Consider the following 21,471-nt stretch of genomic DNA (forward strand, 5'->3'; position numbering starts at 1 on the left):
ATTCCCGCCATGCCTCAACTGCCAGCGACGCCGACTTTCCGTAGCGGTTAGTCATCCTTCTCACTGCCTCTTTCCACTTCCCGGATGGCAAAGCCTGAGGTGTATCGGGCGCGCGCACGCACTGACTTGCCAACGAGACACGGCGCTTGGGCGCTGCGCCGACGGCGGCGTGACGCGAGCGCTCCTTGCCACGCGCGCGCCTGCGCGCGTCCCAAGGGCCGCTGACGGGAGTGCGCGTTTGTGAGGAGCGGGAGGCGGGGGGCCGGGCCAGCTGAGGCTGCGGGGGCCGCGGGGCCCGACGAAGGGGGAGGGCGGGGCCAGCTCCAGTACTGCTGTGACTACAACGGAGCGAGTTCCTGGGCCCGAGGGGAGCGATGCTGTGGTTCCAGGGCGCCATTCCCGCCGCCATCGCGTCGGCTAAGAGGAGCGGCGCGGTCTTCGTGGTGTTTGTGGCAGGTGAGGTGGGGGGAGGGTTCGAGATGCGGCTGGGACACCCCCCCTGGGGCCTACTTTCGCCCTCTGCTGTCTCAGGCGCGGGTCTTTCCTCCTGGATACACTGACACCGCTCGGCTTTCGCAGCCTGACATCCCGCGCCCAGGCACAGCTGCAGCCCCGCCTCCAGGTTCCCCCAGGCGCCCAGCTCTTGGACCCTAGGCGTCCCCAGTCTTTCCTCAGTGCCCCGAGAGGCCCGGGCGGCCTCTCAGCGCCTCCGCGGTCCGTTTGGGATGCAGCAGGCCCGCCCCTCCGCTCGCCTCTCCCGGCACCGAGGCGGGAGGCACCGTCTGGGCCTGGCCCCTAAAGCACTCTGAGCCCCGCCGAAACCTCCCTGCACTCGGCCAGGCGACGCGAGAGCGAGGCCCTCAGCCTCCAGCTGCGCTCGTCCCCGCCGAGGCTCTCACCCGCGCCTCTCGAGGAGCCGACGCGGGCGGACCCCCAAAGCCCCCATCCCGCGCCCCTCCGAGTCCCTTGGTCCCTCATCGGAATGCTTGGACGCCCTTCAGTTCCCCTGTGCAGGTGGGGGTGAGAACAGGCCGTAGGCAAGTGATTGGGATCCTAATTAGTAATGGACTGAGGAAGAAAGCTGTGTCATCGGTAAGCAACAAAGAGAAACCACCTGATGTTCACGGTTGCTGGGGTTACTGTGTTAACACCTGAAACGCAAACTTTTGAGCTTGGTAGAGGTTTAAAAAATTTTAATGATAGACCACCCCCTCAGCACTAACTACCTTATTTCAAGTTGATTTTTAGAATTTTTTTGTATTTCACATTTGGTTTAAAAGAAGTACTAATGAAATCTGTGGTTTTTCCCACTCTTTTCCTAGCCTAAAATTAACAGAGTTTTCTAGAACATGTACTAATTAATTTACCATATGTTGCGCACTGTGTTATTTTGCTCCATATGCTTCTGTTTTATCACTGAAATTTTGTAGATTTACAGTAAACCGCCTGCCGCTGTGGTTTTGCGCATTGTCATTCCTTAGACCAGTATTTGTAACCACTGTTAATTTGAGGTGTATTTCTTCAACTACTTGTTTAGTAACGGTTTAGTGGTAACTTTCCTAATATCTTAGTAGTTCTTAGACCTTTATTCCTTGAGATATAGCGCATGTTGCTGAAAATGAATTCTAGCATTAAATTTGGAATATTAATTGTTTCCTTGTGCTAAATTTTTATTGCTGTTAATTAGAAGAGCTGCATAGTTTTTATTGGCTGTCTGTTCTGGGGTTATGTTATATTTTTCATAAATTACTGCTATAATGCAGTTGGGAAAAACATGGGTAAAAATGAATTGAAATTGTTGACATTATGCTTATTATGAGTTCAGTAATAGGTTTATGGCACTTTAAATTGTTTTTCACATAAAATCTCCATTGATCCTTGTGGTAGGTAAAACAGGTTTTATCATCACTGTTTTATAGATGAGGAACTTGGGTCCACAGTCATAAAGTGGCTTATATCAGTGTCACACACTTGAAAATTTTACATCTTTTTGATTTTTTTTTATTTTTAGCTGTGGATGAACACAATACCTTTATTTTATTTATTTATATTTTTATGTGGTGCTGAGAATCAAACCCAATGCCTCATGTTTGCTAGGCAAGCACTCTACACTGAGCCCCAAATTTACATCTTATTTGTTAACTTCAAAAAAAAGTGTGCCCCACCCCCCAAATGGGATTGAACTCAGAGGCATTCTATCACCAGCTACATCCTCACCATTTTTTTAAAATTTATTTTTAGTTGTAATTGGACACATATTTTATTTTATTTATTTTTATGTGGTGCTGAGGATTGAACCCAAGGCTTTACTAGGTGAGCTCTTTATGGCTGAGCCACAATCCCAGCCCCAGCCCTAGCCCTTTTTATTTTGAGACAGGATTTTGCTAAGTTGCCTAGGCTGACTTCAGTCCTCCTGTCTCAGCCTCAAAGGTATTTGGGATTACAGGCCTGTGCCACAGTGCCCAGCATCTTTTGTTTAAGACAAAAAACTGAACAGGTATAGGTTGTTTAATAATTTAAACTGGTGTAGAAATGAAATCTAGGACTATGGTAGTCATATTTTTTAACAGAAAATAATTGGTGATGTCTAAACATTCCTAAAAGACATTCTTGAGGTAGTTAATTTGAAAAAAGAAATATTAATAATTATTTATTTTTTTCAGTGTTAGCCATGAAACCCAGGGCCTCCTGCACACTGAGCAAATGTTCTAACACTGAGTGACATCCTTAGCCCAAAATGCTAGATTTGATTAACAAATATTTAGAAACCCAAAGACTATTGTAAGTCTTTGGAATAAAGTTATGGATTTTGATACTGATGAGCAGGTATTACATGGATTGAGAATATTAACAACTCTGTTGAATGTAGAAAGATTGTTGACAAGATCTGTGTCTTGATCTGTTCCAAAATATAGTTAGCTTTTCTAGAGTTTTACTGGTTAATCCCCAATACTAAATAGGATTAGTGTTACTCTAGGAATATGTAGACACTGTCCTCATAAAATTGCAACACTTTCAGATTGCGTAGAGTTTTGTTCATAACTTTGAACAATATATCCAGAACTGCCATGATTTCCTTAGATTTGAGACCCACAACAATAAGATAGCAATGTAATAAAAGATCCTTATGGTTAGAAGGAGTGATCTCAAGAGTATACTTTGGTTCATAAAACTATTCAAGTGGGAGACATTTTAGGTGAGTTGTTTTTATTTAATGAAATTTGCTTTTTTTTTTTTTTTGTATTTTTAGACTGGGTTTTGCTATATTGCCCAGGCAGGCCTCCAACTCTTGGTCTCAAATGATGTGACTGCTTAGCCTCCCAATATTTAAGATTATAGGCACCACCTGGCTTTATCTAATGAATTTTTTTTTTTTTTAAGAGAGAGAGAATTTTTAGTACTTATTTTTTAGTTTTTGGCGGACACAACATCTTTCTTTGTATATGGTGCTGAGGATTGAACCCGGGCCGCACGCATGCCAGACGAGCACACGACCACTTGAGCCACATCCCCAGCCCCTCTAATGAAATTTTTTTAAAAAATTTCATTACAGATAGATAGAATGCCTTTATTTTATTTGCTTATTTTTATGTGGTGCTAAGAGTTGAACCCAGTGCCTCACATAGGCTAGGCAAGCACTCTGCCACTGAGTTACAACCCCTACCCTCTAATGAAATTTTCATGGATGAATTAAAGAATGTTGTACAGTCCATGTTAGGAAACTAGAAAGATTATTGCTACTTTAGCCAGCAAATTAATAAGGATTTTCAGTTGTTAACTGTTTAAATTGAAAGAGGTAAAGCAAGATAATTTGGTTTTGTTGCAGTAATCCAGCAAGGAGTGTGGAGTGAAGGTATATTTCTATTCACTAACTGGTGTCCTGAGGCAGGCTTAAATTTGTTAATATCAGACACCACTTACTGTTTTTCATTTTGTTTGGGAGGTTTTGTTTGAGTTTTGTTAATATAGACCCTATTACTAAGTTTTAAGCAATTTGATCCTTTAGATTGGAAGGGCAGGCTATACAAAGGTGTGTAACTTGCTTCAGAATTTAAATGCCTTTGGATACTGCTAATACTTTCAAGGATACATTGTTTTCCTCTAAAATCATAGGCCCATCTAACTTCATAGAGTGATAAATAGAATAAGATAATAAAGTTGACAATTGGTTATTGCACTGGGTAGTAAGTATTAAAAAAAGGTCTGAGTTGAAAGTTTTATTCAACTTTCTGCCTCTGCTGTTGTGACAGCTGTTGCCCCCAGAAGGCTAGCAATGGGATTGTGGAGTTTGGGATCCTGACCACATGGTACATTATAGGTGAGGGAACCTCACAAACACATCCATACTTCTAGCCACTTCTAGTGACATCCTCATTTAGATCCCTCACAGTCGATTCTCAAGCCTAAAAGTATATGTTTTTCTCTGCCAGCGTGAAATTTCTCAGTGGCCACTGTACATTCAGTTGGATAAATCATAAGTGTGGGAGTCGTCATCTTTTTTTTTTTTTTAAGATTTTTTTTAGTTGTTGATGGATGTTTTATTTATTTATATGCAGTGCTGAGAATCAAATCCAGTACCTCACATATGCTAGGCAAGCACTTTACTACTGAGTTACAACCCCAGCCCTTGGGAGTCATCTTTGACTCTTTAACTCATTTTGTGCTCCCCATTGAACTGGCAGTCACACAGTTCCTTAGGCCTTTCCATGCATATGTATTTCTTCTGGTTGGGGAACTCTGGTGCTTAGATTTTTTTCTTTCTTTCTTTATTTCTTTCTTTTTTTTTTTTTTTTTTTAAGAAATAATTTGACACAATACCTTTATTTTATTTATTTATTTTATGCTGAGGATTGAAGCCAGCAGGGCCTCTACTGGTGAGCCACAATCCCAGCCCAGATTTTTCATTCTTTAGGTCTTAACTTAAATGTTACCTTAGAAAAAGTTTCCCTGACACTTGGAAAGAGGTCTCTTGTCATTTTCTTTTAGTTCTTTTTTTTTAATAGTATTTATTACTGTAAGCATTTATAGTTGTCCACTTGTTTAAATTTTTTTTTTATACTGTTAGATTTTAAGCCCCAAAGAGAGCAGACAATGTTTCATTTTTTGTTTGTTTGTTTGTATTGTTTTTGGAGAGGTACCAGGGATTGAACTCGGGCACTAGACCACTGAGCCACATCCCTAGCCCTATTTTGTATTTTATTTAGAGACAGGGTCTCACTGAATTGCTTAGCCCCCTGCTGTTGCTGGGGCTGGCTTTGAACTTGTGATCCTCCTGCCTCAACCTCCCGAGCCACGGGAATTACAGGCATGTGCTACCATGCCTGGCTAATATTTAGCCTTAATACTTACCAAACTGTTAATATTGGTTCTTTTTGGTAAATAGAATCAGGTAAAATATGAAGAAGGAACTTACGTTTTTGACATTTAGATTATTGGCTTGTTTATTTAAAACTGTACATTAGAGTAAGATTCTTACTGTGCCAGAAGTTTAGCTATTCATTTTGTTGAATACTTATCGAGTGCTTACTATATGCTGAGTATTTACTATATGCTAAGTTCTCTTTTAGGGATTTGAATTTATAACATGGAAAATAATTTTTGCTCTTGTGGAACTTTCTTGCTGGAGGAAAAGGATAATAAACAGTAAATAAAAAAAACAGTAAATGTAAAACACATAGTATATTAGAAAATGATAGGTAATACTGGAAAAAAAAACAAGAGAGCTCTGCAAGTATCTGAGGATATAATTTGTAGGTGGAAATTACAGAAGACTTTACTGAGTAGTTGATATTTGAGCAGAGAGGTAAAGAGAATTGAGAGTTAACCATGTAGATATTTGGGGAAGAAAATTCAAAGCAGCTGATTGAAGACCAGAAATCTGGAGTGTCTTTTGTATTTGAGAATAGAAAAGAAAGGAATAACAAGAAAGCAAATGAGAGCTGGGGATGTGGCTCAAGCGGTAGTGCGCCCGCCTGGCATGTGCGCGGCCCGCTTCGATCCTCAGCACCACATATAAACAAAGATGTTGTGTCCACCGAAAACTAAAAAATGAATATTAAAATTCTCTCTTTCTCTTTAAAAAAAAAAAAAAAAGAAAATGGGAAATGAATTCAGAGAGGTAAATTAGAAGCTCCGTGTGTAGAGCCGATGGCCCTTATGAAGACTTTGGCTTTTACTTTGGGAAAAATGGGGAGTTATTGTACAAATTTGAGAAAGGGATGATATAATCTTTTCTTTGTAAAGAAAGTTGCTATGTTAATAGATAGACCTAGTAGGGAGACCAGTTAGGAAGCTATTTTAGCTGAAATGTGTAGCTTGGATTAGGGTGGTACTGTGGAAGTGGTAAGAAATAGTTACATTCCAAGTATATTTGGAGATGGTCAACTGGAGTCAAGGACAACTAAAGTTGATTTTTTTTTCACTTTATTAAAATTTTATTTTAATTATATATGACAACAGAATGCATTACAATTCATATTACACATAAAGAGCACAATTTTTTAAAGAGAGTGAGAGAGGAGAGAGAGAGAGAAAATTTTTAATATTTATTTAGTTCTCAGCGGACACAACATCTTTGTTGGTATGTGTTGCTGAGGATTCAACCCGGGCCGCAAGCATTCCAGACAAGCGCGCTACCTCCTGAGCCACATTCCCAGCCCAAGAGCACAATTTTTTATATCTTTGGTTGTACACAAAGTAGAATCACATCCTTCATGTCTACATATATGTACTTAGGATAATGATGACCATCATATTCCACCCTCTTTCCTACCCCTTTGTCCCCTCCCTTCTCCTCCCTCCCCTTTGTCCTATCTATAGAGTTCTTTTAATCCTCCCATCCTCCACCCTGCCCCGAAGTGTGTTATGAATCCTTAAATCAGAGACTTCCTTCGGCATTTGTTTTTTTTTGGGGGGGGGGGGATTGGTTTATTTCACTTAGCATTATATTCTCTGCCTCCATCCATTTACCTGCACATTTTATTCTCTTTTAATGCTGAATAATATTCCACTATGTATATATACCACATTTTCTTTATCCATTCATCCACTGAAGGGCATCTAGGTTGGTTCCACAGTTTAGCTATTGTGAATTGTGCTGCTGTATATAAACATTGATGTGGCTGTGTCCCTGTGTTACCCTTGACGAGTCCTTGCTTCCCCAATGTTGAAGTATAACACCAGAGAAGCACACCGAGGCAAGTTTATTTTTTTAAAAATTTTTTTTTGAGAGAATTTTTAAAAAATATTTTTCATTTTTTTTAAAGAGAGTGAGAGAGAGAGAGAGGAGAAAAATTTTTTTTTAATATTTATTTTTTAGTTATTGGCAGACACAACATCTTTGTTTGTTTGTGGTGCTGAGGATCGAACCCAGGCCGCACGCATGCTAGGCCAGCGCTACCGCTTGAGCCACATCCCCAGCCCCCGAGGCAAGTTTAGAGTGGAAAGTAGAGGCTTTATTAAAGGACGTTAGAAAAGACTTCTCCCGGAGGAAGGAGGAGACCCAGGAGGTGGAAGTCATAGAAGGGCGATGTCTTCCCTTTTTTATAGCTAAGGTCTTCATCTAGTTCCCCCCCCATTCCCGTCCTTTTCTGTTATCTTTCAGTGATGGAATGTAGATGGGAAGGCTGGAAGGGTGGGGCACAGGTGGGCCAAAGGAGTAATCTGGGCAGAAAGGACTTTTGGGTCAGCATCTTCAAGTTTGCTGGGAGCTGTTTCATTAACATTTCTTTGGGATGGGCTCTGGGCCTTGGGGACATTAACATTCCAAAAGTTGTTCTGCTTTTCCCAGACTTCATTCTCAACATGGCCTTCATTTTCAGTTTGACCCGAGTTACCTAACTACACTAACTACCTATCTTTAAATCTGGCTTCATCTGTAGTATGTTGTTTTTAAGTTCTTTGGGTATAGACCAAGGGGTGGGATAGCTGGGTCAAATGGTGTTTCCATTCCCAGTTTTCCAAGGATTCTCCATATGCACCAAAATGAAATTAAACCCCTATCTCTCACCATGCACAAAACTCAATTCAAAGTGGATCAAAGGCTTAGGAATTAAACCAAAGACACTATATCTATTAAAAGAAAAAATAGGCCCAAATCTCCATCATGTTGGTCTAGGCCCCAACTTCCTTAATAAAACTGCTATTGCACAAGAAGGAATATCAAGAATCAATAAATGGGATGGATTCAAACTAAAAAGCTTCTTAGCAAAAGGAATAATCAGTGAGGTGAATAGAGAGCGTACAAATTGGGAACAAGTTCTTACCACACGCACATTAGATAGAGTTCTAATCTCTACAGAATATAAAGAACTAAAAAAATATATAAAGAATATATAAAAAACCAAAAAAACAAATAAGTGGGCCAAGGAACCGAACAGACACTTCTCAGAAGAAGATATACAGTCAACCAATAAATATATGAAAAAATGTTCATCTCTAGCAATTAGAGAAATGCAAATCAAAACTACCCTAAAATTTCATCTCACTCCAGTCAGAATGGCAGCTATTAAGAATACAAACAACAATAAGTGTTAGCAAGGATGTGGGGAAAAGGGTACACTCATACATTGATGGTGGGACTGCAAATTGGTGCAGCCAATATGGAAAGCATGGGAGCTGGGAATGTGGCTCAAGCGGTAGCGCACTCGCCTGGCATGTGTGCGGCCCAGGTTCAATCCTCAGTACCACATACAAACAAAGATGTGTTCGCCAAAAACTAAAAAAAAAAATATATATATATATATATATATATATAAAAAATTCTCAAAAAAAATATGGAAAGCAGTATGAAGAATCCTTGGAAAACTGGGAATGTTTTGTTGTTTTTGCATACATGGTAGGCAATTATCTACCACCTAGTTATATCCCCAGACCTGTTTGTTTTGTTGAGTTGTCCAGGCCGACCTCTGACTCTTGGGTTAAGCAGTGCTCCTGTCTCAGCCTCCCAAGTGTCCGGGACTTCAGGCACATACCACTATGCCCAGTTTAACTAAGGTTTTTGGCCTTAGGACTGAAAGGATGGAGTTACCATAAACAGATACCCGAGATAGGGAAGGCAAAGGGTAGATTGAATTAGGGAAGGAGGTGCATACTGGAAGAAAGCAGCTTATAAAAATGAGTAGGTAAGGGCTAGGGTTTGTGGCTCGGTGATAAAATGCTTGCCTATCACACGTGAGGTACTGGATTCAATATCCAGCACCACATTTAAAAAAAAAAAACTAAAGATAATAAAGGTATAAGGTTAAAAAAATGTGAGTAGGTAAATATTCTCAACATATAAGTCAGCAGTGGATTTCTGTGTGTGTGGTGCTGGGGATCGAATTCAGGGCCTTGTGCATGCTAGGCAAATGCTTTACCACTGAGTTGTATCATCAGCCCTTGATGGATTTTTACATATGATATTATATTTTATTTGAAGTTACAGTTTTCCAGAAAAAATAATTCGGACTCAGCAAATCTTGGCTGTATATTTTAAGAATTCTTAAAATGTTTTACAGGCGATGATGAGCAGTCTACAGAGATGGCTGCAAGTTGGGAAGATGAGAAAGTGACAGAAGCATCTTCAAACAGTTTTGTTGCTATTAAAATCGATACCAAAAGGTTTGCTTATGCTTTAATATTTTCACTTCTTTTATTTGATAATTGTGGTCTTTTGTTGTGATTCACGGATGTTACTCTTGGACTATAAGAATGCTGATGTCATGTTTTAAGGCATAGTGAGAACTGAAATTCTAATTGTTTTTTTTTTTTTTTTCCAAATTCATCATTGCATCTAGCTGAAAAAAATCTCAGGTTTTTCAAGTTTACTGAGCAGCCATGTAACATGTAGCAGGAATGCAAAAGAATTGTGGTCTCTAGCTTCCAAGAACTTGGAACTAAGTGTAAGCCATATATTGAATACCTCTGCAAGTGAGTGATATCTCTTCAGTTTCTTGGAACCTATTTTTGGGGATGGAGCTATTTAATTCCAAAGGGATAGGGACATTTATAGATCCTTCATAATACAAAATATCCACAAGTGTGTGCCACCACACCAGGTATCCAATATGCTTTTTTCTTTTTTAACATTTATTTTTTAGTTGTAGGTGGACACAATACCTTTATTTTTTTAATGTGGTGCTGAGGATCGAACCCAGTGCCTCACGCATGCTTAGGTGAGCACTCTTCCTCTGAGCCACAACCCCAGGCCAACCATATGCTTTTGAAAGAAATCCGTCATCACATCACTTCATCTATAAATACTTCCGTGTGTCTGAAGGACAACAGTGCTTAATTTTTTAAACTTAACTGTGATACTTCAGAAACAAACTCATAATTATTTAATTTTATTAATAATCATTTTCAACTTTCTTATCAAAGTCATAGTTTTATTAATTGATGTATCATAGTTCTTTTGATTCAGGATCATTTGGATCTTTCTGAAGTCTTTTAGTCTGTTGACTTCTCCTTCACCTCTTTTTACTTTGTAATTTGTTTTGAAAAAATAAATCATTTATTCTGTACAGTTACTCTATTCCTTAGTTCTTCTGTCCCCTGTTTTCTATAAATTGGTAGATAGATTCAGGTTCGTCCTCCCCCCCTTTAAGATCACTTTTTAGATAGTGCTATAATACCTTGTTATCTTTCTGTGTGATGTTAGAAGTCAATAGTGATCACTACCTAGGAAGAGTAACTCATTAGCAATTACACAGTGGTATTCCTGCCTTTTGATATTGATAATATCAGAATAAATAATGTGTTTAAAAATCACAAGATGAAAATGTTTAACTAAACTTATGGGCTTTTAAACTTTTTTATTTAGAAATTTTCCACATTGGGGCTGGGGTTGTGGCCCAGCGTTAGAGTGCTTGCCTCACATGTGTGAAGCACTGGGTTCAATGCTCAGCGCCACATACAAAAAGATGAATAAAATGAAGTATTGTGTCCATGTACAACTAAAGGAAATATTTTTTAAAAATTTCTACATTAACAAAAATATTACAATTAAAACTATAGTATGGCCTGCCTTATACAACAGTTCCCAAATTAGAGTGTGTGTGTGTGTGTGGGGGGGGGGGGTGCTGGGGATTGAACCCACATGCCTGTGCGTTCTACCAACTAAGCTATATCCCCAGCTCACCAAACTACATTTGTTGAGCTGTATTAATTATTTTTTTAAATATTTATTTTTTAGTTGTAGTTGGGCACAATACCTTTATTTAATTTATTTATTTTTATGTGGTGCTGAGGATCGAACCCAGGGCCTCGCACATGCTAGGTGAGCACTCTACCGCTTAGCCACAACCCCAGCCCTATAGTAGGGTTTTTGTTTGTTTGTTTGTTTTAGGGGGGGGCAAGGGGATCAAACCTAGGGTCTTGCATGTGCTGGGCAAGTGCTATACCACTGAGTTATATTTCCATCCCTGTTTATTTGTAGTTGTAGATAGACAATATACCTTTATTTTGTTTATTTTTATGTGGTGCTAAGTATCGAACCCAGTGCCTCACACATGCTAGCAAGTGCTCTGCCACTGAGCTACAGCCCCAGTCCCCTGTTGTGTTTTTTTTTTGTTGTTGTTGTTATTTTGTTTTTTTGAAAACGGAATCAGTCAAATACATCATATCATTTTATTTATATTGTCTATTGTCTTCCAAAAAGCACCTCTTAGAGTCACGAATGGCAGGAAGAATATAAGGGTTTGTTGGAAATATGGAAGACATGAGAATTAATTCTTGGAATCAATCTACATTACTCTACATTAATTAATATCTTATTGGTGTTAGTCTTTCCCATTCCTAACCACCCAGTTCCCTTCTCTGGGGACAACCAAATTAAGAAAATTCTTCCCGTTTTTTTTTTTACAAAAATGGTGGCATTCATCCACTTTTCTATACCTTTTTCCTTTCTGTGATTGTATAATTAATCAGTTTTTATTGGTGGATATTTAGTTTTTTTGGAATCCTTTGTTGTTTCAGAATATTATGTTCACATGCACAAGTAAGTCATAATTCTATCTTGTTACAGGTTAAATTTTGTATTCAGGTATACTTGCTGCTGAAGAAGCATCATGGTAGATACTGAATAAATCCAGTTTTGTCAAATGATTTTTTTAATCTGAAAATTATAAGAAAAATAAACCCAAAAATGTTTTATGAAATCAGAGTTACAATTTTTGCTTTTAGCCATTAATTTCAGAAAAAAGAGTTGTGACTGATACAATAAGTTTTATTAAAAAAACAGTTTTGGGAAATAGTTGCATTCATCTAGTGATTCTTCTCTTCCATTTTGTTTTACAGTGAAGCCTGCCTACAATTTTCACAAATTTGTATCCTTTCAATGAACAATTGGTTTTATATGATACTAACACAATTTACACATTTACCTTTTTTTTTTGGCTAATTCATAAAATTTGGTAATTGTGGTTTTTTATTCAGAAAACCTTAAATTCTTAGTTGCAGAAACATATTACAAAGTGTCCTTTGAGATAATACATGTGTTTAATGGGAGAATACAGTTTGTTCTTTTAATGTGAATATCTAAAAAGCCACATGGAACAATTTGGTTGAAATATTAGAAGTAGCTGTCAAGAGGCAGCTGGTAGAAAGATATATATATATATCACAATGGAGAAGAATGGGGAGTATGTCTTCAATTATAGCCAGGTGCTGTGACACATGACTGTAATCCCAGAAATTTGGGAGGCCGAGGCAGGAGAATTCTAAGTTTGAGCTTATTAGCAACTTAAAGGCCCTGTTTTAAAATGAATTGGCATTTAGCTCAGTGGTAAAACTCCCCTGGGGTTCAGTCCTCAGTATAAAAATAAGTAAATCATAAATCATTTTATTTACCACATACACTATAGTTATGGTAGTTGAAATTATTTTATAAACATGTTAGTGGATTGTATTATGAAATTCACAAAAATAAGTTGTTATTAGTAATGTTTCCAGAAATTATCCTTTTGTTTCACATGAATTGTTAGACTTAATTAAACTACAGATCCTGTAGTATGTGTTCCATCCAGTTTCTTTATTGGAGACAGTGGGATCCCTTTGGAAGTAATAGCTGGAAGTGTTTCTGCAGATGAACTCGTTACAAGAATTCATAAAGTCCGACAGGTGAGGAGGAATAGAACTGTTTTTTGCATAAATACAGGAAATTGACCTTTTATCAAGAGTTTGACATTGGAATATTTTTAGAGACCCTCTTATAAAGAATCTGCTATACTATTAAACTTAAAAATATAAAGACCATCTTCCTGGACTGTTCTTTTTGTTTTAAGAGGTGTTGTTTAACCCAAGTGTGGTGGTGTACACCTGTAATCTCAGCAACTCGGGAGGCTGAGGCAGGAGGATAGCAAGTTCAAAGCCAGCCTCAGCAACTTAGCAAGGCCCTAAGCAACTCATTGAGACCTTGTCTCTAAAGAAAATAGTTTTTTAAAAAGGGCTGGGGGTGCTGGGGGTGTGGCTCAAGCAGTAATGCGCTTGCCTGGCATCCTCAGCACCACATACAAATAAAATAAAGATGCTGTGTCCACCAAAAAACTAAAAAATAAATATTAAATATTTTTCTCTCTCTCAAAAAAAAGGGGGGCGGGCTGGGGATGGGACTCGGTGGTTGAGTATCCCTGGGTTCAATCCCTTATACCAAAAAAAGGGGGGGTGAGGAGCTATTATGTTTCCCAGACTGACTTAGAACTCCTGAGCTCAGGTGATCCTCTTGCTCCAACCTCCCAAGTAGCTGAGACTGCAGGCATGCACTGGCACGCCTGGCTACCTGGATTGGTTTTGAAAATAGCATTATGAAGATACAGATGCCTTTACCTAATACTTGAGTAACTTCTTATTCAGTTTTCTCTTTTGCCCCCGATCCTAACCACATAAATTCCTTGTTTCTATCCACTTTGGGAAAGAGGCTAATAATATAAGCTTGTAACTTTTTCTTTGAATTTAATAACACCTTTTTATGCTCTTACCAACTTGCAATTGAATTCCATGATGTAATTTTGTCATATTTAGGATTATACATTTTAGATTTGTCTACTTATGAAAGTTTAGTACTTATCTCTAGTACAAATTGGCTTAACTCATATTTTAGTCTCATCTGCCATGGTAAATTCAGATTTTTATATGCTAATTAAATTCCCATTTATTTTCTCCCTAGATGCACTCATTAAAAGGTGAAACATCAGTGGCAAATGGCAGCCAGTCAGAAAGTTCAATGTGTACTCCATCCGCCTCATTTGAACCTAATGACACGTCTGAAAACTCCCAGTCTAGAAATACAGAGCTTTGTGAGACACCACCTACTTCTCCTGATACAAAGTCAGATGTTGCAACAGGTAATTTTTAGAATACCTTTTTGGGTATAATAGAAATATCCCTTCGCTGTATTTTAAAGAGTATGGATTGGGCTGGGGCTGTAGTTTAGTGGCAGAGCACTTGCCTAGCATGCGTGAGGCACTAGGTTTGATCCTCAGCACCACAAAAAAATAAACAAAGAGCATGGATTAATATTTTTAAAACTAAAGGGCTGGGACTGTAGCTTAATGGTAGAGCACTTGCCTAACATGTATGTATGTATATATATATATATAGGTATAAATATATATATGTGTGTGTAATTATATGTATGTATAATTATATATGTAAATATACGTATATATACCTAAATATATGTGCATATATTTAGGTTTTATTGTTGTTGTATTTTTATAATCTAGGAATTGTACCCAGAGGTGCTCTACATTCATCTACAACTCCAATTCTTTTTTATTTTGAGACAGGGTCTTTCCAAGTTGCTGAGGCTAGCTTTGAACTCTCCCTCAGCTTCCTAAGTAGCTGGGATTACAGGCATGTCCCACTGTGCTGGTTGACATTGTTTTTCTTTTTTCTACCTTCGACTTTAAATTTTAGAGTAGTCTTAATTATATCTGTGTCATGTAGTGGCAGAAGAAGATAGTCAGAGAATGTATCCTTCATTCTCAGGTACTCCATAGTAAATTCTGCTGCTGTGCTTATATAATTCAAGGAATGTCATTGTAACATTTTGCAGTTTTATAAATATCTCCCAGCCTAGAGAATTTTGAAAGATTCAAATGAACTAATTTATTTATAGTTGCTTTTGTAACATCTGAAATGCTGCACACGCTTAAAAGGGAAAAGTATTATTTTTTTAATTAAAATAAAAAATATGAAACATCTATAGAAATAAAGGGTATGACTACAAAAGGGTTGGTAGAAAAGGCAAAAGAGAAATTTTATATTATATATTTGGAATTAGAGTTATATAGTATAAAAGCTTTGTATCAGGCAACATAAAGGTAGGTAAATCATGAAGTTAGAATATCACTATCCTAACATATAATCCTACTCTAGCATCCAGGCGGATAATCATCCCCTCTATAGATGGGATTATGTTCTGATAGGCCCATTACAAGTTGAAAAACACTAAGTCCAAAGGACATTTAATATACTTAACCTACTGAGCACCATAACTTATCAATACAGTGGTTTACCTTCATAATCATTGACTGACTGGGAGCTATGGATTGATGTGTATTCCACTCACCATAGACAATGTTGTTGTATATTACTAGCCCAGAAAAAGATCCAGATTTGAAGTGTGTTTTCTACTGAATGTGTGTGCTTTCACAGTTGAAAAATCATTAAGTCAAACCATTCTCTGTATCTGAATGTTCAGTGATAGGAAGCTCATCTTTTCCTTGCTAAGAAGCCTATTCTATGTTTGAACAACTTTAGTTTAAAAAAAAAAGTTCTAGGGCTGGGGTTGTGGCTCCGTGGTAGAGCGATTGCCTAGCACATGCAGGGCCCTGGGTTTGATCCTTAGCACCATATAGCAATAACTAAATAAAATAAAGGTATTGTGTCTAACTACAACTAAAAAAATGTTTAAAAAGGTCTGTGATTTATAACCTGTAGCTTCCCATTAACTTCAGTGCTGCTTTACGGAGGTTTTGATTTTTTTTTTTTTTTGTACTGTGAATTGAATTGAACCCAGAGGCACTCAGCTACTTAGCTACACTCGTAGCCTTTTTTTTTTTTTTTTTTAAGATGGACACAACACCTGCACCTATTTATTTATTTTATTTATGTGGTGCTGAGGATCAAACCTAGTGCCTCATGCGTGGTAGGCAAACACTCTACCACTGAGCCACAACCCTGGCCCCATAGCCCCCTTTTTTTAATATTTATTTTTTAGTTATAGGTGGACACAATATCTTTATTTTTATGTGGTGCTGAGGATCAAACCCAGTGCCTCTCACATGGTAGGCAAGTACTCTACCTCTGAGCCGCAACCCCAGTGCCCCCGTAGCCCTTTTTTGTATTTAATGTATTTTCAGGGTCTCGCTGAGTTAGTTGATTAGGGCTTTGCTAAATTGCTGAGTCTGGCTTTGAACTTAGATCCTACCATCTCAGCCTCCCTAACCACTGGGATTACAGGCCTACACCAATGCACCTGGACCAATTTTGAGTATTTGAAGAACAGCTATCAGTCTTATTTTGAAGTTTTATACCCACAGATCCTTCAAATTTTGAATGCATACAGAACTGGGACACTCTGTTATGAAAATAGTTCATTTAGGTCTATAACAGAGCAATTAACCTTTTACGTTTCTTAAATTCTTCATTCCATTTTGAGGATATGTAATTCCTCTGATATAATTTCCCTTCAGCCTGAAAATTTTCCTTTAGCATTTGGTATTGTGCAGGTCTTATCTAAAAATGTATCTTATTTTCATTCTGGAAGGATATTTTTGCTGAATATAAAAGTCGGAGTTCAGTTATTTTTCTGTATTCTTTTTTTTTTTTTTTTTTTTTTTTTCTTTTTTTGGTACGGGGGATTGAACTCAGGGGCACTCAACCATTAAGTCACATACCCAGCCCTATTTTGTATTTTATTTGGAAACAGGGTCTCACTGAGTTGCTTAGCCACCTCACTTTTCACTGAGGCTGGCTTTGATCCTCCTGCCTCAGCCTCCTGAGCTGATGGGATTACGGGATGTGCTTACCACACCTAGCGAGTAAATTCCTTTTTATCATCACCTATCTGGGGCAATATTTATATTATGTCTTTTTTTTAATTGAGTTAATTTAATACATTGCTATTGGTTGAATAGGTCTTTAATATATTGATTCCTACTATTAGGCATTTTCTTCCTCTGGTTTCCTAGAATTTGGACTTTGCTGCATCCCCATGTTATTATGTTATTTGATTTCCTCTAAATTGGATAGTTAAAGCTACAGGCTGTAGCAGATTCAAGTTCCCTTTTTAGTACTTTTTGTTAGGATGGTGTATATTTCCATCAGGAGATATATTATACCTGATATTCCAGTTGACTCTAAACCAAAGTTAGAATTTCTCCTAATATATTTTCATTATGTTTAGATGTTATCAGTTGTCTTAGCTTATAGAGTTTTCTTTTTCATTCCAGAACTTTTCATTCAGTATTTATCAGTTAAAGAAATTTAACTTCCACCCACTTTTGGGTTATCCTAAAGTTAGAGATAAATGTTGTGCAACTTTAATTCATTTATAAAATACTGAAAATAGAACTCTGATATATGATTAGAAATCTTCCTCTGTATGACATCTATCCATTTCCCTTTGATTATGGATCATAAATTCATGTAACTGAATTGCTATCCAGCACTTTCTATCCCCAGCTTGTTCATAAGTTTTTTTCCAAAAGTTTTGTTAAATTTGTTGCTGATGATAATTATGTCCTTGACATTCATTTATTTACTAAAAAGTTAATTTCCCATTGAACATTGCTGGCTGCCAGTGGTTACTACTATTTATCCAAAGATTATATTCAGTAGTGTGCTAGTAAATATTTAACAAAAGGTTCTGTGGAAGCTTAAAACCGTTACTTGTGGTATTTGGTAATTTGCAAATGTACCTACTCCCACTATGGCTGATTGCTAGCTACCTAGAAGATGTATAGCCGGATGCAGTGGGGCATGCCTGTAATCCCAGTGAGTTGAGAGGCTGAGGCAGGCAGACCAAAAGTTCAAACCCAACCTCAGCAACTCAGCAAGGCTCTAAACCACTTGGCAAGACCCTGTCTCTAAGAAAATATATATTAAAAAAAAAAGGGCTGAAGATGTGGCTTGGTAGTTAATTGCCCCTGGGTTCAATCCTTGCTACCAAAAATATAAAAATGAGATGTACACCATTGGATTTACTTGGTGTAATATTAATTATATCTGTTGCTGCCTAGTAACTGAAGAGTTACTGTATGCCAGTCTTAGTAGTTCTGAGCATTTTATTGTATTAATATATATTTCTCATAAAAAAATGTGTGAAGTTATTATCCCCATTTTGCACATGAGACACAGATTAAATAACTGAAGTGACTTCACAAAACTTGCATCCCAGTCATTGTTCTGTAGTTCTTTCTCTTCCAAAGATCATAACTGTCAAGAAAAAACAGGTTGGTGGCAAATGATAAGAAGGGACACAACAGGTTCTAAAAGGAAGTATGAGGCCATGACTATCTTCTAGAACAGGACAGGATCTTCTATCCTTTGGAAATCTTTAAAGAATACTAGTATAGATATAAAAAGACTCTCTAAAGAATCACTCCAGTCAACAGAAACAAATTTTTCAGACCAGTGTAGTCTAGAGTCATATAAAGATCATACTTAACTTCTAGAGTAACAGTATTCCACACCGTAGAGCCACGTGAGACTATTTTATTTAAAAATAAATAGTTATACACTTAGTTCTTCACCAATAGTAGCTTGATTTCAAGTGTTCAGCAGCCACACATATCCAGTGGCTAATGTATTGGTCAGCTTAGATACCATATAGCACTGCTCTTGAGTGAAGCTTACCTCTGGCCATGTGTGCCTCCTGCAAAACTGATCTCTATTCATGTTTTATTCCTGACCTTTACTTTGGTGACCTTCAGTCAGATAGTTGCCTTATTTCCATTTATACCTTATTTTATCCAGATCCAAACTTCAGGATTGATTATTATTACATACCTGCTATTCTTTTCTTAGGGGAAATGTTTAAGAAACAAGATTATTAACAAGTGTCATAACCCAGAAGGTTAAACCTTTTAAAAATTGCATTAAGGGGCTGGGGATGTGGCTTAAGCGGTAGCGCACTCACCTGGCATGCGCGGGGCACTGGGTTGGATCCTCAGCACCACATAAAAAAAAATAAAATAAAAAAATAAAGATGTTGTGCCCACCGAAAAACTAAAAAATAAATATTAAAAAATTCTCTCTCTCGGGCTGGGGATGTGGCTCAAGCGGTAGTCCACTCGCCTGGCATGCGTGCGTCCCGGGTTCCATCCTCAGCACCACATACAAACAAAGATGTTGTGTCCGCCGAAAAACTAAAAAATAAATATTTAATTAAAAAAAAAATTCTCTCTTTTTTTTTTAAAAAAAAATACATTAAAGTCAGGTATGATGGCGCATGCCTGTAATCCTGTGGCTACTTGGGAGGCTGAGGCAGGAGCATTGCAAATTCAAAGTCAGCCTCAACAATTTAGATCCTGTTTTAAAATAAAAAGGTGGGGGAATAGGGGAAAGCTGAGAGTATAAGTCAGTGGTAAAACAACTCTGAATAAGATCCTCAGTACCCTCCCCCCCCCCAAATAAACAAAATTTTATAAGTTGCATTGAATGTTCTACTCTTTATTTCTTTTTTATTTGAGGAGGAGAAAATTCAGACCGTACTACTCCCTCTCAGGAGCCTAGTGGATGTTCAAATCCAAGACCTGCAGAGGACCTCACCGTCAGAGTGGAAAGGTTTGCTCTTATTTTTGCAAGTAGCACTTTGTTTTAAAAGGCAATGTTTTTCAGTTATTTCATTAATTTAAATAAAAGCTAGCTGGGCATGGTGCTGCAGACCTGTAATTTCAGCGGCTAGGGAGGCTGAGGCAGGAGGATCACGTGTTCAAAGCAATGGCTAGGCAACTGAGTGAAACCCTGTCTTTAAATAAAATGCAAAAATATGGCTGGGCATGTGGCTCAGTGGTTAAGTGCCCTGAGTTCAATCTATAGTACTCCCCTCCCCCCCCCAAAAAAAAAGAAAGAAAGAAAACTAATATTTCACAAGTGAAGTTTTAGAATTTTGGGATGAAATTTTTGATTGCCTGACCTTTGTATTTATAAAGTTTACATTCTAAGAGAGAAGACATGTGTATCTGAAATTATCAGTCAGCTGTTGGTCTGATCATTCAAAGAATTCCTTTTTCACTGGTGATTTGGTATGTGTGTTTCCATCTGTCACTTCCTTTTTCTCTATGTCATTAGCTCCAGATGGGCAAAAACTTCAGCTCATTTTATGACTGTCTGGAACTTGTGTTCTGCATAAGTGCTAATATATACTGTGTCATTTTTCTGTTGGTTGCTCTAATAAGCAGACACAAATTTCTGATTCTAATTTTTTTTTTTTTGGTAGTTGTAGATGGACAGCAATGCCTTTATTTTATTTGTTTCATTTTTATGTGGTGCTAAGGATTGAACCCAGTGCCTCACAGATACTAGGCAAGTGCTTCACCACTGAGCCACAGCCCAAATTGTAGTTTTTTTTTGGTATGATGTGGGGACGAGAGAGAGCCCACGCAATATGATTATGGGTTAATGGGGATGCAGAAAATTATTATTATTTTTATTTATGTATGACAGTGGAATGCATTACAATTCTTATTATACATATCTCTGGTTATATACAAAGTATATTCACACCAATTTGTGTCTTCATACATGTACTTTGGATAATAATGATCATCACATTCCACCGTCATTTATAACCCCATGCCTTCTCCCTTCCCCTCCAACCCCTCTGTTCCTCCCAGGCTTCCTATCCCTCTCCCACTGTGAATTAGCCTCCTTATATCAAAGAAAATATTTGGCCTTTGGATTTTTGGGATTGGCTGACTTCACTTAGCATTATCTTCTCTAACTCCATCCATTTACCTGCAAAGGCCATGATTTTATTCTCTGAGAAATATTTTTAATCCTGGCTTAAAACCATTAAGTGTTATATGGACGTTTAAAAATTCTTCAGATGGATCTGGGAATGTAGCTCAGTTTTAGAGTTCTTGCCTGTTTACACAAGTACCTGGATTCAATTCTGAGTGTACGCGCACACGCGCACACACACACACACACACACACACACACACACCTTACGGGAATTTATTTTCTGGTTGACATAAATACTTTGGGGAGGGCTGGGGTTGTGGCTCAGTGGTAGAGCGCGTGCCTAGCAAGTGCGAAGCCCTGGATTCGATCCTCAGCATCACATAAATAAAATAAAGGTATTGTGTCCAACTACAGCTAAAAGATAAATATTAAAAAAAAAATACTTTGGGGAAAGTGTTTGAAATGATCAGTGATATCGAATCTGAGTTCACTCATGACTTGGTGAAGATTAGCTGCTGCTGCTTTTTTTTTTTTTTTTTCTTTTTCTTTTTGAGTACCAGGGATTGAACTTGGGGGCAT

At 37.9% G+C, this 21,471-nt stretch overlaps 1 protein-coding gene across 2 annotated transcripts in view; it reads left to right on the plus strand.

The window, feature by feature from the left end:
• The first annotated feature begins 222 nt into the window (after positions 1-222).
• UBXN4 (UBX domain protein 4) overlaps positions 223-21,471 on the plus strand; it is a 36,494-nt gene continuing 15,245 nt past the window's right edge. The window contains exons 1-6 of one of the 2 annotated variants that reach the window (XM_081261622.1): positions 223-456; positions 9,498-9,600; positions 12,277-12,305; positions 12,980-13,098; positions 14,144-14,321; positions 19,680-19,770. In XM_081261622.1, the coding sequence (XP_081117748.1) occupies positions 375-456; positions 9,498-9,600; positions 12,277-12,305; positions 12,980-13,098; positions 14,144-14,321; positions 19,680-19,770 (602 nt within the window). In that variant the 5' untranslated portion in view covers positions 223-374. Of the gene's footprint in view, positions 457-9,497; positions 9,601-12,276; positions 12,306-12,979; positions 13,099-14,143; positions 14,322-19,676; positions 19,771-21,471 lie in introns of both variants that reach the window. The other variant, XM_081261621.1, reaches the window with a different exon arrangement.

The sequence above is a fragment of the Spermophilus citellus genome (assembly GCF_964194105.1).
Source record: "Spermophilus citellus genome assembly, chromosome: 11".
In the NCBI taxonomy this organism is placed as follows: Eukaryota; Metazoa; Chordata; class Mammalia; order Rodentia; family Sciuridae; genus Spermophilus; species Spermophilus citellus.